The sequence below is a fragment of the Malaclemys terrapin genome, chromosome 7 (genome assembly GCF_027887155.1).
Source record: "Malaclemys terrapin pileata isolate rMalTer1 chromosome 7, rMalTer1.hap1, whole genome shotgun sequence".
Classification (NCBI taxonomy): Eukaryota; Metazoa; Chordata; order Testudines; family Emydidae; genus Malaclemys; species Malaclemys terrapin.
Window position 1 is genome coordinate 46852822 of NC_071511.1, and position 26835 is coordinate 46879656.

A 26835-nucleotide genomic window follows, 5' to 3' on the forward strand; every position below is an offset into this window, starting at 1 on the left:
ACATAGCACTGTCCACACTGGCGCTTAGGTCAGTTTAACTTAGAATCATAGAATATCAGGGTTGGAAGGGACCTCAGGAGGTCATCTAGTCCAACCCCCTGCCCACTTGCATCACTCAGGAGGAGGCTTTTCCACACCCCTGAACAACTTCTTTTATACGGAAGTAAGCATTAGCATGTACAAGCTCTAAGTCTAAAATTTAGATCCTCAAAATCTCCACGCAGTTGCTACCTAACCCGTGGACACCTAAATACTGTTGTGCCTTTGTTTCTGCTGTTAAATTCCCCATACCTAAAAATATGCTATTGAGCATGCACACAGCCACCAAAGTCCTGACGCCTGGGCACCCAGCTCATGCCTAAATTCCAGTGTGATCCTCAAACCTGGCATTCCAACCCAGATCCTGAAAGGTATTTAGGCACCTGGCTCTTATTGATTTCAGATAGAGTCAAGTATCTATATACGTTGATAGATCTGGTCCTTTCTGCCTATCTTGCTTATGGGGCCTGGTCCAGTAGGTGTTCTCAGAGGCTTCCTAAAACCATGTTTATTGGATCAGGCTCTGCATAGATGGTGCTGGTGGTCCCTGCATCCCCTTTATAACCATATAACCTTTATCCCAATTGTTAGAGCACTCACCTAGGATGTGAGATACCCAGGTTCAGTTTCCTCCTCTGGAATGAAATTGGAGCAGGAATTTGAACCCATATCTCCCATCTCATAGGAGAGTGTCCTAATCGCTGAGCTATAGGATATTCTGAAGTGGGTCTCCTCAATCTCTCCTGTTGAAACTGTTCCACTTTGTATAAATAATTAAATATATGTGGGTCTCCCACAACCTGTGTGAGTGCTCTAACTGTTGGGATAAAGGTTATGTGGAGGCACCAAGACCTCCTCCTGTTTGGCTTGTTTGTGAGAAAGGGCTTAGGTGCTTTAATTCTAGGGAGGTTTCATGGCTATATCCAAAGCAGAGATAGGCACCTCACTGCAACCTGGACTTAGGAATCTAATTCCCTTTGAGGGGCAGGGCTTAGGCCCCACCCCTCTCCTCAGCATTTTCTATTGACTAGCTTAGGCAGCTCTCCACTCAGCTTGCAGGCTTTTGGAGATTCCTTTCTTAGGTGTCTAACTCTCATTGTGCATTGTATAAGAAGCCTGGGTGCCTAACTCAAAGCTGTGGATTCCGTTAAGTGGCAGGGTACCTAAGTCCCCTTTGTGGATCTAGCCCTCAGAACTAAGTTTTCTCTTTTATGTCTTTGTTTGAGAAAGTGGGAGGAAATTTAGAGGTCATGTTCTTACAAAACATATGGGTAAGAGGGGAAAGCTGTCGGATTAACTAAATAGATTGCATCAAGTTCACTTGTTAGAAGCCTTCCATTTAGATCTTGTTGATCCCAAATGAACACACTTTAGTATTTAATCACAATTTCTATCTTCTTAGTAATTAATGGTTTGGTTTTCACTTCCACTGAGATAAGAATCGGTTTAATGGACAGGGTGAAGATGAGCATCTTGCCTGTGGCCACTTTGACTCTCATATCTGGTAAAAGACAAGGATAGTGAATTGATAGGCAGTTTCCTTCTCACATTGTCTGCAGATGCTGCATCATTCTTCTCTCTCTCTCTCTTTCTTTTTTTGGTTTTTCTTTTAAAATTGTTTAAAGTAGAAAGTAAATCAAAGCTAGCACAGCCAACCTGGCCATTAAAGATGGAAAATTAATCTTTATTTCTGCTTCTCAGGTTTTTTCAAATATTTTTGAATTATATTTTACCTTTATACTCCTTTAGCACCTCACAGAGCTATCAGGCTATAAATTCCAAGTTTACTATGAGTTGAATTGGAGAAGAATGGTTGAATAAATTATTAAGAATATTTCAACTTTAGCAGAAGGGATTATTCATTTGTTTCTCATATCACATGGCAAATTCCAACAGAATGTGTACCCTTGAAAAAGAAAAACTACCTGAAAATTTGAGGCCAGTAAATAATAATAATTTTATAAAACATGTTTCAGACTCTGAGGAAACATTAACCAGTTTGAATATGGAAGCACTGGATTGAATTTGGTGGAGTTTAGATTTTTTTTTATTTGCTACAAGTCCAACATTTTACAAATATTAGTATAGTATAGTCATTAGAAAATGGTACTTTGACAGAGTCAAAACTGCTGTGTTCTATTTCCACCTCTGCCACCAACTTGCTTTATATCTCTGGGGTAGCTCAGTTAACATTTCTGTGGGGTTAGTTTCCTCATCTGTAGAAGGATAATTCCTACCTCACAAAATGTTGAGAAGCTAAATGAATTAGTTTGTAAAGTGCTTTGAGATCCTTATATAAAAAGGCATTATAGAATACATTACAGATAAATAAAATGACAGGTTCCTACCCAAAAGAGCTTACACTCTGAGGCTAGGCCTACACTACGGGGGCCGGGGGGGGGGGGGGGGGTGGGTCAACCTAAGATACGCAACTTCAGCTACATGAATAGTTTAGCTGAATTTGCGTATTTTAGATCGACTTACCCGGCTGTGAGGACGGCTCCGAGTCGACCGCTGCCGTGCCACCGTCAACTCCGCTTCCGCCTCTTGCCGCGGTGGATTTCCGGAGTCGACGGCAGAGCGATCAGGGATCGATTTTATCACGTCTTCACTAGACGTGATAAGTCGATCCCCAATAGATCGATTGCTACCCGCCAATCCGGCGGGTAGTGAAGACGTGCCCTAAGGGCTAAATCCTTTCACTGAATCTGTGTAGCAGAACCCCATTGAAGTCAGGCACAGGGAACCACCTCTGCAGATCTAGTTGCAGGATCCAGGTCCATAAGTATGGTTAACAAAGTGAGGTATGATAATAAACAAGAAGTGAGAGAGTTTGGTGTAGGAGGACAAGTATTAAATAATTAAAGAGTGTATTTTATGTTTGTATGCTTTAGTGTTGTAAACTCATCTCATTAGTCCCCCTACAGATTTATATTTTAGGGGAGGAAAACTAACTATTTTAGAGTTTTTGCTTAGTGCCCAGAGTGAAGGCTGGTTTGGGAGGGAGTATTAAGATACACATTGCTGTAACTTTGCAACAAAACCCAGGTTTAATACATTCATTGGTTTGCAACTTGCAAAATGAAATATTTTTCTGCATTGTTTTCTTATATGAAAATAAATTCTGTCAGTATTCTCAGACAATTTGCCGCTGATAAATTAGTAAGCAATAGTACAACAAACATGAAGTGGCTATTCTAAGACATTCTTTTTAGGTTGATGCTTTTTCGATTCTCTAATGTTGAGGGGTTGATTTGCTCCCTTGAATGAACCAGGGAAGCTTTACCACTGGAGGCTTAAACTGGGGGAGCAGTTTAAACTACGATGTGTCTTAAATTAAAGTTGGCAGAGGTGACATAGTGGCTTGTTTCTCCCCCTCACTAACTGTCCCTGTTGTCTTTAAGGGCTTCAGGGCCCTCTGGCAGAGCTCAGGTTGATGGAAGCTTATGCCAGTGTGCTTCCATTGAGGGGACTATCTGTCGCAAGTCTCCCATAGCCTGTGTTTTGCCAGCAGAAATAAGAATGAAGCAGGCCCAAGATGTTGTCTATGGAGGCAGCTGGGTATTCCTGCATTTTACATCCTTATTCAACAAAATCGGGGACAGTTATCACCTATGATGAGTAGTTATTAGCTGTAATTTGCAATACTGCAGTAGACCAGACATGCCAAACCCGCAAAAAAAAACGCAGAAATTGGGCTTGTTCTTCTTCGAGTGATTGCTCATATCAATTCCAGTTAGGTGTGTGCGCACACTGCGTGCACTGCGTGCATGGATGTCGGAAACTTTTACCCTAGCAGCTACCCATCAGGTCGGCTGGGGAGGCCCCTGGAGTGGCGCCGAAATGGCAATCTATATAAGCCACTACTGGCCCGACCCCCCTTCAGTTCCTTCTTACCGCCTTGTTGGAACAGTGGTGTCTTGTCTTTTCAGGTGTTCCACTTGTCCCTAGGGTTCTCTTATCTTCATTGTTAATAGTTAGTAGTTAGTAAGTGTTAATTTTTTTTCTATAGTATTAAGTGTAGTTTAGCTGTTGAGGGCAATCTCGTCAACAACTGCCCTGTGGTGCCCTGGGGCATGCCATCTCAGGGCTTCAAGCCTTGCAAGTCTTGCAACAGGCCCAGGCCTATGGCGACCCCCATGATTCCTGTCTCAGGTGTCTGGGGGAGGGCCATCAAGCAGACAAGTGCAGAATTTGTAAAGCGTTCAAACCTCAGACGCGTAAAGAGATAGAGTTTCATCTTAGGAAACTCCTCATGGAGTCGGCCCTGCAGCCCTCTCAAGACGCAGGCCTGAGCGCCTCGGTGTGGAGCGCTCCTCCAGCGGTACCGTCTTCGGCACCGCAGAAGATCCCACGTTCATCTCGGGACCAGCGATCTCCCAGGCCCCAAAAACGCCCACCTCGGCACCGTTCCCATTTCCCGGTTGCTGCCAAGAAGCAAGCCGTGGGAGGACTCCCTCTTAGGATCGAGACAGTTACCACGGTCCCAATGGAGCAAGACCCTGGCCAGACCTCTAAGCAGGCCACCATGCCTAGATCTCTTCAGGCCACCCCGCCACACGGGACAGTGCAAGTAGAAGAGATCATTCTACCGTCCACGCCGGACACCTTCGAAGCGGCGAGAGGTCTCATCGAGATGACGGCTCCAGTGCCTCCAGTCCCAGCACAGGCCCCAGCATGGGTCCCGGTGCCATCCAAGGGCAATCCGGTGATGTTCGGGCTGTCAGCCCTCAGACCAGCATCTCATTCCCACTCGGAGTCCCGACACCGTTCTGAGTCCCGGCACCGCCCCAGGTCTCGGTCTGACTCGCGGTGCTGGTCCCGCGATCTCGAACCTCGGAGCCGTTCCCGCTCGAGGTCGCTTTCAACTGCGTGAACATGGTCTTGCTCGAGGTCCAGGTCATGATCGGTGACCTCACGGCACTGCTCGGACCGACAAGGTGCGGGTTCCCGATCCCCGCATCTCCGTCGCGGCACCAGTCCCCAGCGCAGCGCCACTCGCCAACATGGCACCGGTCGCGGTTGCGATCAGCTTCACGGCTCTGATCCCTGCGTGACCTGCGCCTTCCAAGAGACTCGGTGCCTGCTTTGATCCACTCCTGCACCGCTCCTCAGTGGCCAACGCAGTCCCGATCTGGCAGGTCGGAGAGAGCCTCAGGGGTCTCGGACATCCCTCATTCTGGCCCAGGGAGCCTCGGCCAAGTTCCACCAGCGACCCACTGGCAACTCCAGTGGCAATTTTGGACACCCTGGGCATACCATCAAGCCCAGGGTGCTCCCCCAGTTGCCCGGCCACCATCTCGCTCAAGTGCCAGGCCTCATGAGGCAATTCTCAACTGCCCTCCTCCTGACCCAGAACAAACTGTGGAGCCAGCGCCTGCGATAGAGGCTACCCCAGCTCCCCAGGAGGAGCCACCTATGTCCGATCAGGATGCTACATCCGCACCGGCCCTCCCAATGGAGTCGTCCTCGTCCTCCCCGATGAGGCTGTGGCTGTCACGTCCATGTCTGGGCCATCCCCGGTGGACTTTAGGGTCCTCCAAGATTTGTTGAGGCGCTTGGCCCTCAATATGAACCTCCAAATTGAGGCGGTTGTGGAGGATGCGGACCCCATGGTGGACATTCTAGGCCCGGAAGGGCCCTCCAGGGTGGCCTTTCCCATGAATAAAACCATCGAAAACAATGCAAAGAGAAGAAGTTGCATCTGAAGAAGTGAGGTTCTTACCCATGAAAGCTTATGCTCCCAATACTTCTGTTAGTCTCAAAGGTGCCACAGGACCCTCTGTTGCTTAATGCAAAGAGACTCTCTGGCAAACCCCGGCCTCCATTCCCCCCACAGCTAAGGGGGTAGAAAGAAAGTACTTTGTCCCCACCAGGGGTTATAAATACCTTTTTACCCACCCTGCCCCATGTTCGCTTGTGGTGACGCAGTAAATGCCACTGAGAGACAGGGCCAGGAAGGGCCTGCTCCCAAATCAAAAGACACAAAATGGCTGGACCTTTTTGGGAGAAAGGTTTATTCTACTGGGGTTCTCTCGCTGCGGATCGCTAACCAGCTGGCGATCCTCAGTCGGTACAATTTTAACTCTTGGTCTGCGGTCCTCAAATTCCAAGATCTTCTCCCGGCAGAGGCTCGTACAGAACTGGGGGCCATTGCTGAGGAGGGCAAATTGGTAGCCAGGACCTCCCTCCAGGGTTCCCTCGATGCTGCGGCTGCACGCACCCTGGCGTTGGGAATCGCTTTGTGGCGGAATGCCTGGCTTCAGTCCTCCGGCCTCCCACCCGAGGTTCAGCATACCATCCAGACCTCCCTTTCGATGGCCAGGACTTGTTTGCGGATCAAACTGACTCCCGCCTGCATACCTTAAAGAACACGAGAAACACCATTAAGTCCTTAGGTATGCATACCCCGGGTAACCAGAGGAAGCCCTTTAGGCCTCAGACTACCCAGCAATGTCTTTTTTCTCCTAGACCGAGGCAGGACCCTTCTCAACGTAGACCCTCTCGTCCCCCCTCTGGACAAGGTCAAGGGCAGTCTAAGCCACCCCCGGGCCCTAAGCGCCCATTTTGAAGGTGCACCAGAGGACGGACTACCAGTTCTTACCCCGGACAGTTATCCCTTTCTAAATCATCTATCCCGTTTCTACCATGCCTGCTCCCATATTACCTCGGACCGTTGGGTCCTCCACATGGTGCAGACGGGATATTCTATCCATTTCCATTCCATCCCGCCCTCTCACCCCCCTTCCCCGTCCCTCTTCAGGGACCCTTCTCACGAGCAACTTCTCATCCAGGAGGTTCAATCCCTCCTTGTCCTAGGGGCAGTGGAGGAAGTTCCTCAGGAGTTCAGGGGCAAGGGTTTCTACTCCCGCTACTTCCTTGTCCCCAAGGCAAAGGGAGGCCTAAGACCTATTCTGGACCTCAGGGAGCTCAACAAGTACTTCGTCAACTTGAAGTTCTGTATGGTCTCCTTAGCCACTATCATCCCTTCACTGGATCTGGGAAACTGGTATGTCGATATGAAAGACGCGTACTTTCACATTTCGCCTCACAGATGTTTCCTCCGTTTCGTGATGAGCAAGACTTGTGCACAGCCCCCTGCGTCTTTACCAACTGCATGGCGGTCGTGGCTGCTTTTCTTTGCCGATACCACATACACGTCTTCCCGTACCTAGACGACGGGCTTATACGTCGCCGGTCTCACCATCACGTCCAGTCGCAGGTACACCTACTCATGGACACGTTCACTCACTTGGGTATCATGGTAAACCTCAGCAAGTCCATCCTCGCCCCTACTCAAGCAATAGAGTTTATAGGAGCAGTCCTGGATGCAAATCAAGCGAGGGCTTTCCTTCCAGAAGCACGGCGCCTGGCTATAGCAGGCATAATTACCAGCCTCTGCAAGTTTCCCACCACCACAGCAAGGCAGTGCCTCAGGCTGCTGGGTCACATGGCGTCCTGTGCATACATGGTGCAACACGCCAGGCTAAGGCTCAGGCCGCTTCAGATGTGGTTGGCGTCTGCCTAGCGACCGGGACGCGACAGCCTAGAGATGGTCCTCACAGTCCCAAAGTGCACACTCAACTCCCTGCAGTGGTGGCTGGACCCTCAGATGGTGGGTGCTGGGGTCCCGTTCCATCCCCCCCAACCCACTCTGACTCTGGTTACAGACGCATCTGCCCTGGGATGGGGAGCCCACCTCGGCAGCCTGACAACGCAGGGCTTATGGCACGAGAGCGAGCTGTCGCTGCACATCAACATCAAAGAGCTCAGGGTGATCCGCCTTGTGTGCCAACCCTTTCTTCCCCACTTGCAGGGCCACTGCATAGCAGTCCTAACGGAAAACACCATGGCCATGTTCTACCTGAACAAGCAAGGCGGAGCCCAGTCATCGCCACTGTGCCAAGAAGCCCTCTTTCTGTGGGACTTCTGCCTAGCCCACTTCATCAACCTTCAGGTCTCGTACCTGCCGGGTGTCCAAAATGTTCTAGCGGATACTTTGAGCAGGCGTTTTCTGACTCACGAATAGTCCATACCCCGGATATCATTCATTCCGTTTTCCGCACCTAGGGGTTTCCCCGAATCGACTTGTTCGCTTTGCGGACCAACAGAAAGTGCCCAGCCTTCTGTTCCTTCCGGAGTCACAGCCCGGGCTTGTAAGCGGACGTTTTTCAGATCACCTGGTCGGGCCAGTTGCTGAATGCCTTCCCACCATTCCCGCTGGTTCACAAGGTGCTCCTCAAGGTCCGCCAGGACAAGGCAGATGTCATACTGGTAGCCCCTGCCTGGCCATGTCATTCTTGGTACCCGACTCTGCAGGACCTGTCAACTCAGGTTCCCCTACGTCTTCCTCTCGACCCCAACCTCATATCCCAGAATCACGGTCGTCTCCTACACCCGGACCTTCAGTCGTTCCACCTCACAGCCTGGAGGATCCGTGGCTGAACCAGGCTGAACACACCTGTTCGGACTCGGTAAGGCAGGTACTTCTGGAAAGTCGCAAGCCATCGACTAGGCTTACCTATGAGGCTAAGTGGAAGAGGTTTTCCAGCTGGTGCGCTCAGCGGCAGGTGCCCCCGCCCCAGGCTTCCATTTTGTGCATCTTGGACTACCTAATGTCCTTAAAGGACCAGCACCTAGCCTTTGATCCCTTAAAGTCCACCTTGTGGCTATTTCTGCATTTCGCCCAGGCGCGGCGGGGTGCTCGGTGTTTGCACACCCGGTTGTGCAGCATTTTCTTAAGGGCCTGGAGAAAATCCATCCTCCAACGAAGCCACCTGTGCCTGCATGGGACCTTAACTTGGTCCTCTCCTGCCTTATGGGCCCTCCTTTCGAGCCCCTGGCCACCTGCTTTCTTCTCTACCTCTCCTGGAAGGTCTCCTTCCTAGTGGCCATCACTTCCGCATGACAGGTCTCCGAACTACGGGTTCTCACCTGTGAGCCGCCCTAAACCATCTTTCATAAAGATAAAGTCCAACTAAGACTTCATCCGGCCTTTCTACCAAAAGTGGTGTCCTGCTTCCATGTGAGCCAGGATATCTTCTTACCGGTTTTCTACCCGAAACCGCATGCTGACCTACGTGAACAATGCCTCCATTCTCTCGACATTAGAAAGGCACTCACCTTCTATATAGACCGGACAAAGCCCTTTCGTAAAACAACCCAGTTGTTCATCGCCATTGCAGAGTGGATGAAAGGTGCCCCGGTTTCCTCTCAACGAATATCTTTGTGGATCACCAGGTGCATTCATGTTTGCTATAACCTGGCAAATGTTCCTCTGCCTGCTGTTACGGCTCACTCCACGAGAGCTCAGGCGTCGTCAGCTGCCTTTCTGGCGCACATTCCTCTCCAGGAAATCTGCAGGGCTGCCACGTGGGCCTCGGTTCATACCTTCACATCCCACTATGCCATCGTCCAGCACTCTCGGGATGATGCAGCCTTTGGCAGAACAATCCTTCAATCTGCGGTTCCTTGACTCTGACCCCACCTCCGAGGTAAGGCTTGGGAGTCACCTAACTGGAATTGATATGAGTAATCACTTTAAGAAAAAAAAACGGTTACTTACCTTTCTGTAACTGTTGTTCTTCGAGATTTGTTGCTCATATCTATCCCATTCCCCCCCACTTCCCCTCTGTCGGAGTAGCCGGCAAGAAGGAACTGAAGGGGGTTCGGGCTGGCAGGGGCTTATATAGATTGCCATTTCGGCGCCACTCCAGGGTGCTCCCCAGCCGGCCCGACGGGTAGCTGCTAGGGTAAAAGTTTCCGACATCCGGGCACGCGGCGTGCGCACACACCTAACTGGAATAGATGTGAGCAACACATCTCGAAGAACAACAGTTACAGAAAGGTAAGTTACCGTTTTTTTTTTTTTTTGGCTTAATTGGTTTGTGAGTTGCTTGTTGGCTAGTTTTTGGCTTGTAGCTTGTTGCTTATTTGGCTTGTTGCTTGTTGTATCTTATTGCTTCTTTTTTTTGACTGTCTCCCGGCAAGCAGTGGCAAGGGAGGAGAGAGTCAGGGGTGCACAGCGGGCCCACTACTGTCCCAGACTGCATGCTGGGGGGATCTAGTCACATAGAATGTTGGGGTTCTTAGGGATCGGCTTGTTTGGCCTTGTTTTGAAATGGGATTAGCTGGATTTTTGGCTTATTGTGAAAGTCGGGGTGCTTATTTATCACGTGAAAGTTGGCAACTGTGCATTAGACCAGTGGTCTCCAAACTTTTTTGATCGCGCACCCCATCAGTAAAAAAATTTTTAGCACCCCCTCAATATATGTATATTTATGTATAAATTATATATATGTACTACTATACTAATATATTATGTACATTATAAAATGTACACAAAAAATAGAAATTAAAAAAGGTTGAGATAAAGATGAAATAAACAATATTTTTTTTTTAATTATTTTATTTATTAACAGTACAAAAAACCTTTTTGCTCTCACAAAAGAAATTATTAATAATATTTTTAGTGAGAGCAATGTGATTGAATATACTTCATTATTTTTGAAAATCTTGGTTTAACACTTTGTGATACAGCGATTCAAAGGTCTGGATTAGGGTTAGGGTGCAGGAGGGTGCTCAGGGTTGGGTGCAGGGTCTGGGAGGGAGTTAGGGTGCTGGAGGGTGCTCAGGGTGGGGGTGCAGGAGGAGGCTCAGGGCTGGGGTAGGCAGGAGGTGCAGAGCACTTACCTGGGGCAGCTCCTGTTTGGTGCAGGGGGTGTGCAGGTGGCTCTGCACAGCGAAGCACTACCCCCATGGCCACAATTCTGGGAGCTGCGCCTCCCCCTGCCCCCGGGCAGGGCCACCCGGAACGCAGGGGCTGCAGGGCCTGGGGCTAAGGGGGCTGCGGGCCCCTGGCCTGCAGGTCTAAAGCCCCTTTCAGAATGCGGCCCTGTGAGCATGGGCTGGAGGAGGACTCAAGAGGAGCAGGGGCAGCTGCGCAGCCAGCGGCCGGAGAGAAACAGTGCTTCTCTCCATCCAGCTTTGAAGGGGAAAGCGCCGCTTCTTTCCGGCCACTGGCTGCGCGGCTGCCCCTGCTCCTCCACGGGCCGGAGGACTCAGGGCCACATTCCAAAAGGGGCTTTAGAGCTGCAGGCCAGGGCCCTGGGGCCCCCTTAGCCTAGGGCCCTGCAGCCCCTAAAGCCCCTGCATTCCGGGTGGCCCTGCCCGCCGGAGGGGAGGGCTGCTTCCCCGCTCGCTTGCTCCCTCCCTCCTCCAGCTGCCCCTCCCACCTTTTTCCCCCCTCCGGCGGCACTCTTCCTGCCGCGCCCCCCAATGGATCGTCTTGCGCACCCTCTGGGGTGCACGCACCCCACTTTGGAGACCACTGCATTAGACAGCAGTGGAAGATTTGCATCCAGCAGTTACCAAAAAAAGGTTTCATTTTTTTAGGTATTATATAATTTATAATTTGGTGTGACAGTGTGTACAGGTTCTTTGAGGCCTTGTGGTCCTACCACATCCCGCCCCAGGAAAGGAGCAGTGAAGGTGCATCCTTCAGGCCCGCCTAGAAAGGCTGTAGGGAAGCAGCCAATCAGGACTCAGTTAAAAGGAGCTGCTGGGCTGGTGCAGTTCAGTCCTGGTTGAGACCAGAAGGCTGAGGAAGTCCTGGAAGATGGAGAAATTCTCCAGGCAAGGAGGCTTGGGGGAAGCCCTGCTCAAGCAAGAGTATGACAGAAAATCTCTCCAGGCAAGGAGGCCTGGAAGAAATAGCAGGGAATAGCAGCAGCAACCAAGTAAAGGAAAGCAATATATGGCTGCTGTCTATAGGGTTCCTGGGTTGGGACCTGGAGTAGTGGGTGGGCCCGAGACATCCCTCCCCCCCAGCCACCGGAAAAGTGGCCTAACCCCCAAGAAGGGGATGAGACTCTATTAAAAGCCCCAAATAGGCCCAGGGACACGGCTGAAGACCCCGGAGAGGGCCAACCCTTTGTTGAACTTTGTTTCCCTCCCCCCACCCCCACAAAGGGGACTGAAATTAAGGACTGTCATGGCTGGAGAGCGGGGATACCAGAGAACAATTAAAGGCAAAGAGTCTCCAGGGAGAAAGCCCTGGGGGCGCTGCTTTATAACAGGACAGGGACAGACTTAAAATTAGCCAAGAAGGGGCTGAGAACTGAGCCCAGAAGCAGGGCTGCAGATACCAACAAGTGCACAGTGATAGTCCTTGTTGGACATTTGTTACCGTGGAAGGGGTTCATCCATTTTAGACTATGTTTGACTTAGCCAGAGGGCTGAGCCACTGAAGACATGCCTGATGAGGGCAACAGCTGACCGGGAGCATTGTGAACAGAGAGAGCGCAGGTTCACACCCAACTGACAGGCAGCGCTCAGGAGAGGTGAGTGCACCCCGTCACATTCAGTTTTAGTGAGGAGTAAACACTGTCTTAGGGTATGTCTACACTACGAAATTAGGTCGAATTTATAGAAGTCGGTTATTAGAAATCGTTTTTATACAGTCGATTGTGTGTGTCCCCCACAAAATGCTCTAAGTGCATTAAATCGGCGGACTGCGTCCACAGTACCAAGGCTAGCGTCGACTTCCGGAGCGTTGCACTATGGGTAGCTATGGGTAGCTATCCCATAGTTCCCGCAGTCTCCGCCGCCCATTGGAATTCTGGGTTGAGATCCCAATGCCTGATGGGGCAAAAACAGTGTCGCAGGTGGTTCTGGGTACATATTGTCAAGCCCCCCTCTCCCTCCCTCCGTGAAAGCAATGGCAGACAATCGTTTTGCGCCTTTTTTCCTGGGTTACCAGTGCAGACGCCATACCACGGCAAGCATGGAGCCCGCTCAGCTCACCATCACTGTATGTCTCCTGGGTGCTGGCAGATGTGAGACTGCATTGCTACACAGCAGCAGCTCATTCCCTTTTGGCAGCAGACGGTGCATTACGACCGGTAGCCATCGTCATCGTACTCCTGGGTGCTCTTTTAGCCAACCTCGGTGAGGTCGGTCGGGGCGCCTGGGCAGACATGGGAGTGACTCAGCCAGGTCATTCCCTTTTTAAGTTTTGTCTTCTGGAGACTCAGTCCTGCCAGCAGTCGTATTGCACTGTCTTCTGGTGAGCAGCCAGGAGATGACGATGGCTATCAGTCGTACTGCACCATCTGCTACCAGCCCAAGATGTATAAGATAGCTGGAGTGGATCAAAACAAGAAATATACCAGATTTGTTTTGTATTCATTTGCTCCCCCTCCCTCTGTGAAATCAATGGCCTGCTAAACCCAGGGTTTTGAGTTCAATCCTTGAGGGGGCCATTCTGTGTGACAGTTGTTTGTGTTTCTCCTTGATGCAAAGCCATCCTCTTTGTTGATTTTAATTCCCTGTAAGCCAACCCTGTAAGCCATGTCGTCAGTCGCCCCTCCTCCGTCAGAGCAATGGCAGACAATCGTTTCGCGCCTTTTTTCAGTGCAGACGCCATAGCACTGGGAACATGGAGCCCACTCAGATCACCGCAGTAATTATGAGCACTTTAAACACCACACGCATTATCCTGCAGTATATGCAGAACCAGAACCTGCAAAAGCAAAACCAGGCGAGGAGGTGACAGCAGCGCGGTGACGAGAGTGATGAGGACATGGACATAGACCTCTCACAAAGTACAGGCCCCAGCAATGTGCGCATCATGGTGTTAATGGGGCAGGTTCATGCCATGGAACGCCGATTCTGGGCCCGGGAAACAAGCACAGACTGGTGGGACCGCATAGTGTTGCAGGTGTGGGATGATTCCCAGTGGCTGCGAAACTTTCGCATGCTTAAGAGCACTTTCATGGAACTTTGTGACTTGCTTTCCCCTGCCCTGAAGCACCAGAATACCAAGATGAGAGCAGCCCTCACAGTTGAGAAGCGAGTGGCGATAGCCCTGTGGAAGCTTGCAATGCCAGACAGCTACCGGTCAGTTGGGCATCAGTTTGGAGTGGGCAAATCTATTGTGGGGGCTGCTGTGATCCAAGTAGCCAATGCAATCAAAGAGCTCTTGATATCAAGGGTAGTGACTCTGGGAAATGTGCAGGCCAAAGTGAATGGTTTTGCTGCAATGGCATTCCCTAACTGTAGTGGGGTGATAGACGGAACACATATCCCTATCTTGGCACCGGAGCACCAAGCCAGCAAGTACATAAACCTAAAGGGGTACTTTTCAATGCTGCTGCAAGCACTGGTGGATCACAAGGGACGTTTCACCAACATCAACATGGGATGGCCAGGAAAGGTACATGACGCTCGCATCTTCAGGAACTCTGGTCTGTTTCAAAAGCTGCAGGAAGGGACTTTCTTCCCAGACCACAAAATAACCATTGGGGATGTTGAAATGCCTATAGTTATCCTTGGGAACCCAGCCTACCCCTTAATGCCATGGCTCATGAAGCCATACACAGGCAGCCTGGACTGTAGTCAGGAGGTGTTCAACTATAGGCTGAGCAAGTGCAGAATGGTGGTAGAATAGGCATTTGGACTTTTAAAAGTGCGCTGGCGCAGTTTACTGACTCGGATAGACCTCAGCGAAACCAATATTCCCATTGTTATTACTGCTTGCTGTGCGCTCCACAATATCTGTGAGAGTAAGAGGGAGAGATTTATGGCGGGGTAGGAGGTTGAGGCAAATTGCCTGGCCACTGATTACGCGCAGCCAGACACCAGGGAAGTTAGAAGAGTACAGGAGGGCATGGTGCGCATCAGAGAAGCTTTGAAAACCAGTTTAATGACTGGCCAGGCTACGGTGTGAAAGTTCTGTTTGTTTCTCCTTGATGAAACACCCCCCCCTTGGTTCACTCTACTTCCCTGTAAGCTAACCACCGTCCCCTCCCCCCTTTGATCACCTCTTGCAGAGGCAATAAAGTCATTGTTGCTTCACATTCATGCATTCTTTATTAATTCATCACACAAATAGGGGGATAACTGCCACGGTAGCCCGGGAAGGGTGGAGGAGGAGGGAAGGACAAGGCCACACTGCACTTTAAAACTTTAAAACTTATTGACTGCCAGCCTTCTATTGCTTGGGCAATCCTCTGGGATGGAGTGGCTGGGTGGCCGGAGACCCCCCCACCAAGTTCTTGGGCATCTGGGTGAGGAGGCTATGGAACTTGGGGAGGAGGGCGGTTGGTTACACAGGGGCTGTAGCGGCGGTCTGTGCTCCTGCTGCCTTTCCTGCAGCTCAGCCATACGCTGGAGCATATGAGTTTGATCCTCCAGCAGCCTGAGCATTGACTCCTGCCTTTTGTCAGCAAGCTGACACCACATATCATCTTCAGCCTGCCACTTACTCTCTTCAGCCCACCACTTACTCTCTTCAGCCCGCCACCTCTCCTCACGTTCATATTGTGCTTTCCTGCACTCTGACATTGTCTGCCTCCATGCATTCTGCTGTGCTCTGTCAGTGTGGGAGGACAGCATGAGCTTAGAGAACATTTCATCCCAAGTGGGTTTTTTTGCCTTCTAATCTTTGCTAGCCTCTGGGAAGGAGAAACATATGCAGCTGGTGGAGGGGAAAAAAGGGAGAGTGGTAGTTAAAAAGTCACATTTTATAGAACAATGGGTACACTCTTTCACGGTAAACCTTGCTGTTAACATTACATAGCACATGTGCTTTCGTTACAAGCTCGCATTTTTCCGCTTATTGATGGCCTACCGGTTTGGTGTGAGAGATCACTCACGCAGGGCCGGGCAACAGAATTCGGCTTGCAGGCAGCCATGGTAAGCCACAGTCTTTTGGGTTCTTTAAACTTCATAACATGTGGGAATGGTTTCAAACAGCAGCGCCCTCATTTCCCATACCAAGCAGCCGTTGGGTTGGCAATTTAAAAGGAGGGGCTGTGGTTTCCTGGTTAACATGCAGCACAAACCCAACTAACCCCCACACACACCCAATTCTCTGGGATGATGGCTTCACCCCTCCCCCCACCGTGTGACTAAAAGCGGGGAACATTTCTGTTCAGCCACAGGCAAACAGCCCAGCAGGAATGGGCACCTCTGAATGTCTGCTTAATAAAACCACCCTATTTCAACTAGGTGACCATGAATGATATCACTCTCGTGAGGATAACACATAAAGAACGGATGTTGTTTGAATGCCAGCAAACACCAGGACCATACGCTGAAATGCTTTGTTCTGCAATGATTCCCGACTATGTGCTACTGGCCTGGCGTGGTAAAGTGTCCTACCATGGAGGACGGAATAAGGCTGCCCTCCCCAGAAACCTTTTGCAAAGGCTTTGGGAGTACATCCAGGAGAGCTTTCTGGAGATGTCCCTGGAGGATTTCCGCTCCATCCCCAGACACGTTAACAGACTTTTCCAGTAGCTGTACTGGCCGCGAATGCCAGGGCAAATTAATCATTAAACACGCTTGCTTTTAAACCATGTATAATATTTACAAAGATACACTCACCAGAGGTCCCTTCTCTGCCTTCAGAGTCCAGGAGGCCGCCTTGGGTGGTTTCGGGGCATACTGGCTCCAGGTCCAGGGTGAGAAACAGATCCTGGCTGTTGGGGAAACCGGTTTCTCTGCTTCCTTGCTGTGAGCTATCTTCAACCTCCTTATCCTCATCTTCCTCATCCCCAAAACCCGCTTCTGTGTTGCGTTCTACTCCATTGACGGAGTCAAAGCACAGGGTTGGGGTAGTGGTTGCTGCACCCCCTTAGACTGGCATGCAGCTCGTCATAGAAGCGGCATGTTTGGGGCTGTGACCTGGAGTGGCCGTTTGCCTCTCTGGTTTTTTGGTAGGCTTGCCTGAGCTCCTTAATTTTCACGCAGCACTGTTGTGAGTCCCTGTTGTAGCTTCTGTCCGTCACACCCTTGGAGATTTTTTTCAAATGTTTTGGCATTTTGTTTACTGGAGTGGAGTTCAGCTAGCACGGATTCATCTCCCCATATGGCGAGCAGATCCCGTACCTCCCGTTCGGTCCATGCTGGAGCTCTTTTGCAATTCTGGGACTCCATGGTCACCTCTGCTGATGAGTTCTGCATGGTCACCTGTGCTGATCAGCTCGCCACGCTGGCCAAACAGGAAATGAAATTCAAAAGTTCACGGGACTTTTCCTGTCTACCTGGCCAGTGCACCTGAGTTGAGAGTGCTGTCCAGAGCGGTCAGAATGGAGCACTCTGGGATAGCTCCCGGAGGCCAATACCGTAAATTACGTCCACACTACCCCAAATTTGACCCGGCAAGGCCGATTTCAGCGCTAATCCCCTTGTCGGGGGTGGAGTAAAGAAATCGATTTTAAGAGCCCTTTAAGTCAAAAAAACGGGCTTCATCGTGTGGATGGGTGCAGGGTTAAATCGAGGTAAGGCTGCTAAATTTGACCTAAAATCGTAGTGTAGACCAGGCCTTAGAACCTCTGTTACAGAAGTAATCGTCATGTGTTTGAGGGTCATGATGGCTATCTGCAACAATCTTGATAGTTAATTCTAGGCCTTTTGGGATTTGCTGTTCTTTTCTTTGGAACTCAGATTTTCCTTGTGAAACCATTCAACCAGACACAAAGCATTATGGAGAAGATATGTGATATGAATTTTAACTGTAAAGAGAAATGAAAAAAATGTTTTCTCATATAACTGCAAGACTGCATAATTAAACTGGTTTAAGAATTAAAATAGCTGTATCTGTTGAGATAAAAGTCTGTGCAGAGGTGACCTAATAACTATTTTTTAAGTCTTTCTGAAAAGTATTTTTGGAAGTATAGAAAAAGTCTCCTTTGTATAGTTCCTGTGGCTCAGGGAATGCCTCTACTTTAAAAAAGCTATCAGTTCATTATTATCTCTTAAAATTAGTGCAGAACTTTAAAGCTACTGTAGTGTAATTCTTATCTGAAAAGTGACCATATAAAAATGTCACAGTATGCCTCTATTTATCCAGAGTCTGAGTTTGCGGAAATGCTCAGGTCCACAACTTGAGTTGAACTTATGTCCATCCTGGCTGTTGGACACCAGTGAAGAAGTATTGGGCCCGTTGTGGATTGTGTATGTCACTGTGGGGGTAGAATAACAGCAGACCTTAAGAAAGCTATTGGCTTGACTCTGACAATCTTGCTATTTATTAACCTCTGTCTAGTCTTCATTTTCAGGAAAAATTGTTGAAAAGGTTGTGGCAAAACAGGTCAGATGATATGTGAGAGCCTTGAGCTCATCCAGGGCCAGCCTTAGGAAAAATGGTACCCTGAGAAAACTTGTATTTTGTTGACCCTGTCCCCATCTCCCCAGGCTCCCCCATTGCCTTGGGCCCCTCTGCCTCTCCAGGCTCTCCACCCATCCCTTGATCACCCTGGGACCCCTCTGCCTCCTCATCTATCGCCCCTGGCTCCCACTGCCTCTGGGGGCTCATCCCCATTGCTCCAGGCCCCTGCTGCCTCCACAGGTTCCTCCCCCATAGCCCCTGGCCCCCACTGCCTCCCAATCCATCCCCCCCCCACCTCACTGCCTTCTCCCTTCATTGCCTCAAGCTCCCTTCCGTGGTCTTGCACCCCAGGCCCACCCTGCTCCTTACCTCTTGACCACAGAGCTCCCCTGACCAGGGCGCCCTGGGCGATCACCCACCCATGAGGTTGGCCCTGTGCTCCTCACCTGGCAGACCTGCCCCAGTCACCCACCCAGCACCCTGGCGTGTCTCACAGGGAACGAGAGAAGGGCTTGGGGGCTGTCAGTGCTGGAAAAAAGCAGGCACTCAGGACAGGTCTGGCCGTTACCTTATTGATCCCAATCCTAGTCATGGCGTTGTCCAGGTGGAAACAGCGGCACTGCCAAGCCCCAATCCCTGCAGCGGCTGCAGATCCTCCAGGGAACCCAACAGGCATGGATCGCAGGGTGTGGTGACTCGAAGGAGGAATGGCCATGAAACCTCCAGCCACCCTCAGGGCCAACCCCTTCTCCTTGCCCTCCCCCCACCACCTAGTGGCTCTGCTTCTCCCTCTGCCACCTGCTGGGGCACTGGGTTCCTCTGGCCCTGGGTGGAGGCCATCGCCAGCCACCACTCCACTAACATATACTGCTGGGGAGGCATTGCTCCCCCAAACCCTGCCCAAATTTCTGAGTGTCAAGGTTGGAATTTTTAAAATGCTTAATGTTGGCCTGCTTCCATTAAATTAAATTGACTTCAGTGGGAACAGAGTTAGGCCAACACTGAACACTTTTGAAAATCCCATTCTAAGGCTCTTGAGATTCACTTCTTTCTTACTATATCGGCTCCAGCTGTAAGAGCACTCCACTCCAATCAGCCAGAAGGAAGCTCTGGCAGAAATAAGAATAGCCATTCGTGGAGAAATGGAAGTGAGAATTTTCTCTACTTATATAACTATTTTTCCTTCACATATATTCAGAAGCTTAGTGGGTACAGAACTATCTTGTGCCCCTGGGAAATTTTAAAAGCATTTTTGTCACTTTTATTTTTACGCCATTCACCTTAATTTTTACCACATTATTTGTGGCCTATATTGCAGCTGACACAAGCTTAAAAAGAAACAGAAGAGGCAGGATATTTGCCCAAAATGCTTCACGTTCTGTGGAATAAATTTTAATATCTGAAAAACATGGTCTCTTACCCAAAACATCTAGCAGGATGACATAGAACCTGTTCTAAGACTTCACTTTTTATGTCTTAAGAATTTTATTTCACAGGGACATCAGTTTTACAGCATATTCTATATTACAGGGTCACATGATCCTGTTTCAGCCACAGATCATTTTTGGTGCCAAAAATTATTGATAATTTAAGAGGATATTTTAGTGCAAACCTTATTAAGGGTATATGACCATGTCTCAGCCTACTGTGGCAGGTCATGGGAGTAATAAATATATATAATCACATCATAGCCAGTTTTAGACATACAACAGAACAGTCGAGATTCAGAATGCTTTCAGATTAAATCTCTCACACTAAGAAAGAAAGATCAGTTTATGGACAGTTATATTGCTCGATGTAGTGTAAATATACCTCACCATGCTCTACATCAAAGTAAAAGATTTATTTGTATTCCTCCGAAGTTCTGGCTCAACCATTCTACTTATGAGTAGTAGAGCAATTGTCAGGTTGCAGTTTTTAACGTAAATCTAAAATGTAAACTCAAATTATATATGTTTACTATAAATTTTGTATTTATATCTACAGTAACTCCTCGCTTAACATTATAGTTATGTTCCTGAAAAATGCGACTTTAAGGGAAATGATGTTAAGCAAATCCAATTTCCCCATAAGAATTAATGTAAATGGGGGGGGGGTAGGTTCCAGGGAAATTTTTTTCACCAGACAAAAGACTATATTATATATATATATACACACACACAGAGTAAAAGTTTTAATCAAACAATTTAATACTGTACACAGCAGTGATGATTGTGAAGCTTGGTTGAGGTGGTGAAGTCAGAGGGTGGAAGAGGGTGGGATATTTCCCAGGGAATGATGAACTAGAACAGCTGAGCCCTCAGGGGTTAACACATTGTTGTTAATTTAGCCTCACACTCTACAAGGCAGCACAGAGGGAGGGGAGATAGCATGGCAGACAGAGACAGAGACACATCCTGTGTGTGCGAGTGAGAGATGTGCATTGCCCCTTTAAGTATGCTGACCCCACTCTAAGTACATTGCCTTTTTAAGTAGATCAGCAAGTTGAGACAGCAGCTTCTGCCAGCATGCTCCCTCCATCCTGAGCCCTGTCGTGTGTCCCCCTGCTCTATGGAGATGCGGTAAGCGGGGGGCAGGGGCAGGGGGACACCCTGACATTAGCCCCTCTTCCCCTCCTTCCCTCGGCACAGCAAGCAGGAGGCTCCTGGGAGCAGCTCCAAGGCAGAGGGCAGGAGCAGTACATGGAAGTGGGGGGGAGGGACAGCTGAACTGCTGGCAATTGATAGCCTGCTGGGTGGCTGCTGCACAGGGAACTTAGGTGTGCAGGGAGCTGATAGGGGGGCTGCCAGTCCACCCTGGTTCCAAGCCCCCACCAGCTAGTTCCAATGGGCTGCTCTTCCTGCAAGCAGTGGACAAAGCAGGCTGCTGCCAAACAACGTTATAAGGGAGCATTGGGCAACTTTAAATGAGCATGTTCTCTAATTGATCAGCAACATAACAACGAAACTATGTTAACCGGGATGACTTTAAGTGAGGAGTTACTGTACAAAGAAACAAACAAAGTATTGCAGACTGTGTTTCTGTGAATTTAGTTAATCCTTACAGGAGTTGTTTATTAATAGCAGTTGTCCACAGGTCTTGGGTTCTATACATGGGGAGGAGACAGACTAGGCTATGGGGACTTGCATCATTCCTTCCCCACCTCTGTAGAACATCTGTGCAGTGATGACAAAGCTGAGCACAGTATTATGCAGGAAGTAAGTCCCCTCCATACAGCGGACCCCACTTTATGGGAGACTACAGGGGCAGCTGCGAATCAGGGTGCTTTAAGTATGTCTTTCTTTGGATCTGTGCTCTGGAGAGCAAGCTGGAGGAATCAAGCATGTAGACTTGAATCACAGAGCCTCCTTGTTCGTTTTGCAGATAGCTTAACGAAGCAGTGCTCCCCATAGGAGGGAACAATCTGGGTCTGGTTTCTCATATAGTTTGAGAGGCCATCTTAAGCACAATTTTTAAACCTTGTTGAAATGTCAGTGTAGACAGCACCAAATAGGATTGTGGAAGATGATTACCATGCAACCCTATTTGAGCTGGTTTAACACTTCCTGAGCTACTGATTGAAAAATTGCAAGATTCCCTCGTTGTATGTGCCCTTCACAAGCCTTAGAGGGATGGCCACTAGGAAACAAAGCATTTCAGATGCCATTCCAAACCATGGAGCCATCCATATCTTAAGTTTAATAGTGCAAATAAATGTCTCACTTTAAGAACATTAATAATTAAATAATTGCACAAGATTGGAAAAGTTACCAAGGCTACATATTCTAAGGTGCACAGCTGAATGCTGAGAGTTATTTAGATGTGTATAGGAGTGCATAGTCACAAGCCCAGCAAATAATTAAATCTACTGATCTTGGTTTTGTATATGTATAAAAGTAGCTTCTCTGTCATGACTTTTGTGTAACTAACATATTGTGTTTCCATTAGTGGGTGGATGATTTGGTTCACAACCCCATTTTGTTGATTTAGACTCCATCCTGGCTTTGCAGTAGGGCTGTTCAATTTATGAATGATAAAGAGTTTGGTAAATCAGGTCCTAAGATTCAAGAATTACTACAGTATTTTATTGGTTTTGTTTAAAATGAGTAAGCATTCAGACACATTTTTCTCATCTCTGTATCCTTCTTTTGTTATGATTTCTTACATTTTTTGAGTGAATTTCAGTTGTCGTGAAAGTGAAAGGCAGACAGAACTAACTTGAACCAAGCATCATGCAGGCAGGTGCTATGTAAGTTTCCTTTACACAGCTCTGCAAATGCACTTCAGTTCTTACCTGAAGTACCTTCTGACCCCAAACAGCTCTGTCAATAGACGTCAATCCTGCACTGCAGCATTCCTGCTATTCTAGTCTTGGGTCACCGAGCTCTGCCACATGCTTTTTAGTCCTTATCTGCAGCACTTGTTCAAGTCTTGTGATTTCATGAGACTTCATGCACTTGAAAAATAGCCTTAGCCCAAGTCTGTTATTTTAGTCTGATAATCTGCCAATAAAATGTATCAGCACTGCAGCTTTTCATGGAGAGGTACTTCCTGTAAAACAAAGCCTTCTACAATAATTACTTATGGCTTCACAATGTAATTCTACCTGAGTCGCTGAATACAGTTCCTTATGCTTTGAGAAATTCAAAAATGATAGGGTTTAACACACATTTTGAAATATTTATTCTTTTGTATTTAAATTTGTTGCAAGTAAGTTTCCTTTGTTTCCTTTGCTTTTTAGTGAGCGGTTTCTGGTGAGGTTAAACAAGAATGGAGGACCGAGGAATCCAGAAAAGATAGAACGGATGTGTGGCCTTTTCACAGTATGTATGAATTCTCATTCTCTTTCCCTATCTAACTGTGAACTGAGACTTCTCTTGAAGATTGTTTGACTGTCGGCACAGTCACTCTGGGAACAAATACAAAATTCTTTCTTTCCTGTACACTGAGGAAAATGAAAACTGTATATTTCTGCTCAATTTAATGAAATGTTAACATAACAAAATTGAAATAATCTTGCAGATTAATTGATCTTTTGCAAGTAAAGGGACATCAAATACTTTTTCACAGTTTTCATTTTTAAATGCCCATTGCATGGATTATACACTTAGAAAACAGAAGATGGGAAATTATTTCTTTTTTGACTGTTTGTGTGGATCCCACTATTTGTTCATACACCTCATGTTCACAAGATAGGAATATTTGAATAGCAGTGTCTGTAGGGCCACACCTATGCCATGTGTACCCTCCCTTTCCCCCATGCTGGCATAAAGGCCAGATACATCCCTCGGTACTCTTTTACCACCCATGTCAGTTAGATGGAGCAAGCAGTGTCCACCCACTACCCTTACTAGAATCTGCTTCAGTTGCAAATTAGGTGACTAGTTAGTGTTAATGCCCTTTAAATTACTGCCCCCTTTTTTTTCTTATTTAAAAAAACCCCCAAAACCTAAATTTAATTTGCCTCTTAGCACTCTGAGCCACTATCCAGGTCAAAATGGTATATTCAGAGCTTTCAGGCTTCAAACAGTTGCTGTCCTGGGATGTTCTCATTCCACCCATGGACAGCCACCGCCTGTTTTGTCTCAGTGACAGCTGTGTGCCAGACTGCTACTTAGCGTGTCTTTCCTTCATAACAAGAAATCCAAGGACACTTGTTTGAAGTTATACTTCCTCAAACGATCAATAATAAGAACTTCAGACCTTGAAGAGGGAGGATCAACTTCCAACATGGATCCTGCCTCTTCTAAGTCTTTGTCAGACAGTGACCCTGTTAGCTAGCATACAAAACCCAACATGTTGTCACCAGTCTGTTTCTTCCCATAAGGAGACCCAAATCTTTGTTCTCCCGGGAAGAGAGCACTAAGCCTGCTCATTCACTGGGGGCAAGTGATGTCAGTTCGGTTCTGGCTAGATATTGAAGAAGCACAATGCCTGTTACTAGTACTTTTAGGCATGTGTACCAAATGCGACAACACTAATCCCAACATATGCACCAGAACCAATGTCAGCCCCATCGATGGAAGTCTTAACAGCTCCAGCTGATTTAATGTTGGTGGAGGTGATTTCATCCCAGTACCACTGTTGGCACCGATATCGCTATATTTGGAACTAGTGCATATTTCTGACCAGTACCAATGTTTGGGAGACACCTTTTCTCCTTCTCAGATCACACAGGTCAAGATAAGACCTCTCTCTACAGATCAGGAAAGAACAGCAGCCGGCAAAGGAGGATTGGTTGCTCAGGGGCTGATATTATCAAGAGACAAATGGTCGGCAGAACAAACAAGCTAGTAACTCCACAATAGGCCTCCAACTAAATTTTGAGAGGTCTGCTTTGACACCAGTACAGTGAATAGATTTCACAGGGACATCTCTGTGACGCTCTGAACCTCAGGGAAACACCCTATACCCCGATGTGCATCCTTATAATATGATTGTGTGGTATCCAATGCAAAGTTTGTCATGTCAGGTGTCTTTGGAAGGCTCATGATGCACTGAGCATTGTTACTATAGTGATGTTATAATAATTGTTGTTAAATTAATGTTATAGTAATGTTATAGGTTGTAATTTCATGTATATAGTTATGATGCTGAAAATGTGTCCTTGTAGCTTAAAACAGGCCAGGCAAAACTCTCCAAGAGCAGAGAGGCAGTTCACACCTCATCAGGGCATGTATGGGACAAACCCAGCCCAGCCTCAAAGGAACAAAGGACACTAGCCTAGGCAGCAACAAAGCATCTATTGGACTCTCAAGTGAGTCACCCCACTTCCTTTGGTCAGTTTGGGACTATGATGAGGTAATGCTCACCTGACCTTGAATGGGGGGGGGCAAAGCCAAGAGGGAAGAAAGAACATGATAAAAGGGAGAGACGTTTGCCATGCTTTCTCTCTTCCACCTCCATCTACAGACATCACCACCAAGTGACTGAAGCGCTGATCAAAGGAGAGAGCCTGGCTGAAAGGCAACCAGCCAGCCTGTGATGAGAAGTTTGTAAGGGCACTGACAGTGTTAAGATCAGCTTAGAATGTGTTTTGCTTTTATTTCATTAGACCAAATCTGACTTGTTGTGCTTTGACTTATAATCACTTAAAATCTTTCTTTGTAGTTAATACATTTGTTTGTTTATTCTACCTGAAGCAGTGCATTTGTTTTGAAGTGTGTCAGAGACGCCCTTGGGGATAAGAAGCCTGGTGCATATCAATTCCTTTGTTAAACTGATGAACTCATATAAACTTGCAGCGTCCAGCAAGCATAACTAGACATTGCAAAACGGAGGTTCCTAGGGTTATGTCTGGGACCGGAGATATTGGCTAGCGTCATTCGGTTACACAATCCAACGAGCAGCTTACATGCCAGAGGCTGTAACAACCCAGGAGTGGGGGTTCTCACAGCGGAGCAGGGTAAGGCTGGCTCCCAGAGTCAAGGATTGGAGTCACCTAGCAGATCACCAGTCCAGATAACACCAGGGGAACGTCACAGAATAGATTTCACGGGGACATCTCTGAATGCAGTGACAGGCAGGGCTAACTTTTACCTACTGATATATTTCTCACCCTAAAGTATCTTAACAATTCAGCTCAACCTCAAACCTGAGTGAGGAATTGCCTTCAACTATTGGGCCATGTTTTTGTAACCCAAAACACTAGGTAATTCTTCGATGCCTCCATGGATGACTCAGGACACTCTACATACCAAACAAACAGTCTGGACAAGCAAGTGTCTGTAGTCAGCTGGGTTCTGCAGTCACTCAACTGGTGGAAGGATCCTTCCAAGGTCTGTGCAGGAGTCCCGTTTATTCACGGTTTCCCTACCATTGTGATAACATCAGACACTTTCCTCTTGGGTTGGAAATAGGAACCTCACACAATCCAAGGCAAAGTGTCATCCCAAGAGCAGTTACTCCATGTCACCTTCTAGAGTTGAGAGAAATCAGAAATGCTTGCCTTCAGTTTCTTCCTCTGATCAGAGCCAAATCAATCAAGATCATGAAAGACAACGTGGCCTTTGTGTTTTATATCAATTGTCAGGGAGAGGATGTTCCCCCTCATTCTGTGCCAAAGCAATCAAAGTCTGGTGCATACCCACCCAGGAGTCATCTCAGCTTCTTACCTTCTAGATGTGCAAAACACTGTGGCTGATGACCTCAGCAGGCATTTTCTCCAAAATTACAAATGGGAGCTGGACTCGTGAGTCCTCAACGACATATTATTAACTTGGGTGCTTCCAGAGGTAGACCTCTTTGCAACTGCCACCAACAGAAAGTGCAAGAAATTTTGCTAAAGAGACTAGACCCTCAATTACTGGGGATTTCTTCCTTATCTCATGGATGAGAGGCCTTCCAACATTACTTTGGAAAGTACTGAACAAAATCAAACAAGACAAGGCCAGGGTCATTTTAATTGCAACAGTCTGGTCAAGGTAAGTCTGGTAACTTTAAATCATTCCTCTTGCTTCTTGTCCACTCATGAGACTTGCAGCTAGTTGGCGTTCTGTTGTCTCAGGATGCTGGTCAGATTTTTCACCCCAATCTGAAAGTTCTGCTACTCCAGGTGTGGCTCCTGAATGGTTCTTGGGGACAGAGACCTCCTGTTCAAGGTAGGAGCAACACATATTATTAAACAGCAGAAAACATCTACCAGAAATACTTACCTTCAAAAATGGAAGAGATTTTATCACTGGTATACCTGTCAACAAGTC

The 26835-nt window shown here is 47.9% G+C and overlaps 1 protein-coding gene across 7 annotated transcripts in view; it reads left to right on the forward strand.

Annotated features, from left to right (window-relative positions):
* DOCK3 (dedicator of cytokinesis 3) overlaps window positions 1–26835 on the forward strand; it is a 694815-nt gene that overhangs the window by 440681 nt on the left and 227299 nt on the right. For all 7 annotated transcript variants that reach the window (XM_054034104.1, XM_054034108.1, XM_054034105.1 and 4 more), the window contains exon 10: window positions 22875–22956. In XM_054034104.1, the coding sequence (XP_053890079.1) occupies window positions 22875–22956 (82 nt within the window). The remainder of the gene's footprint in view (window positions 1–22874; window positions 22957–26835) is intronic.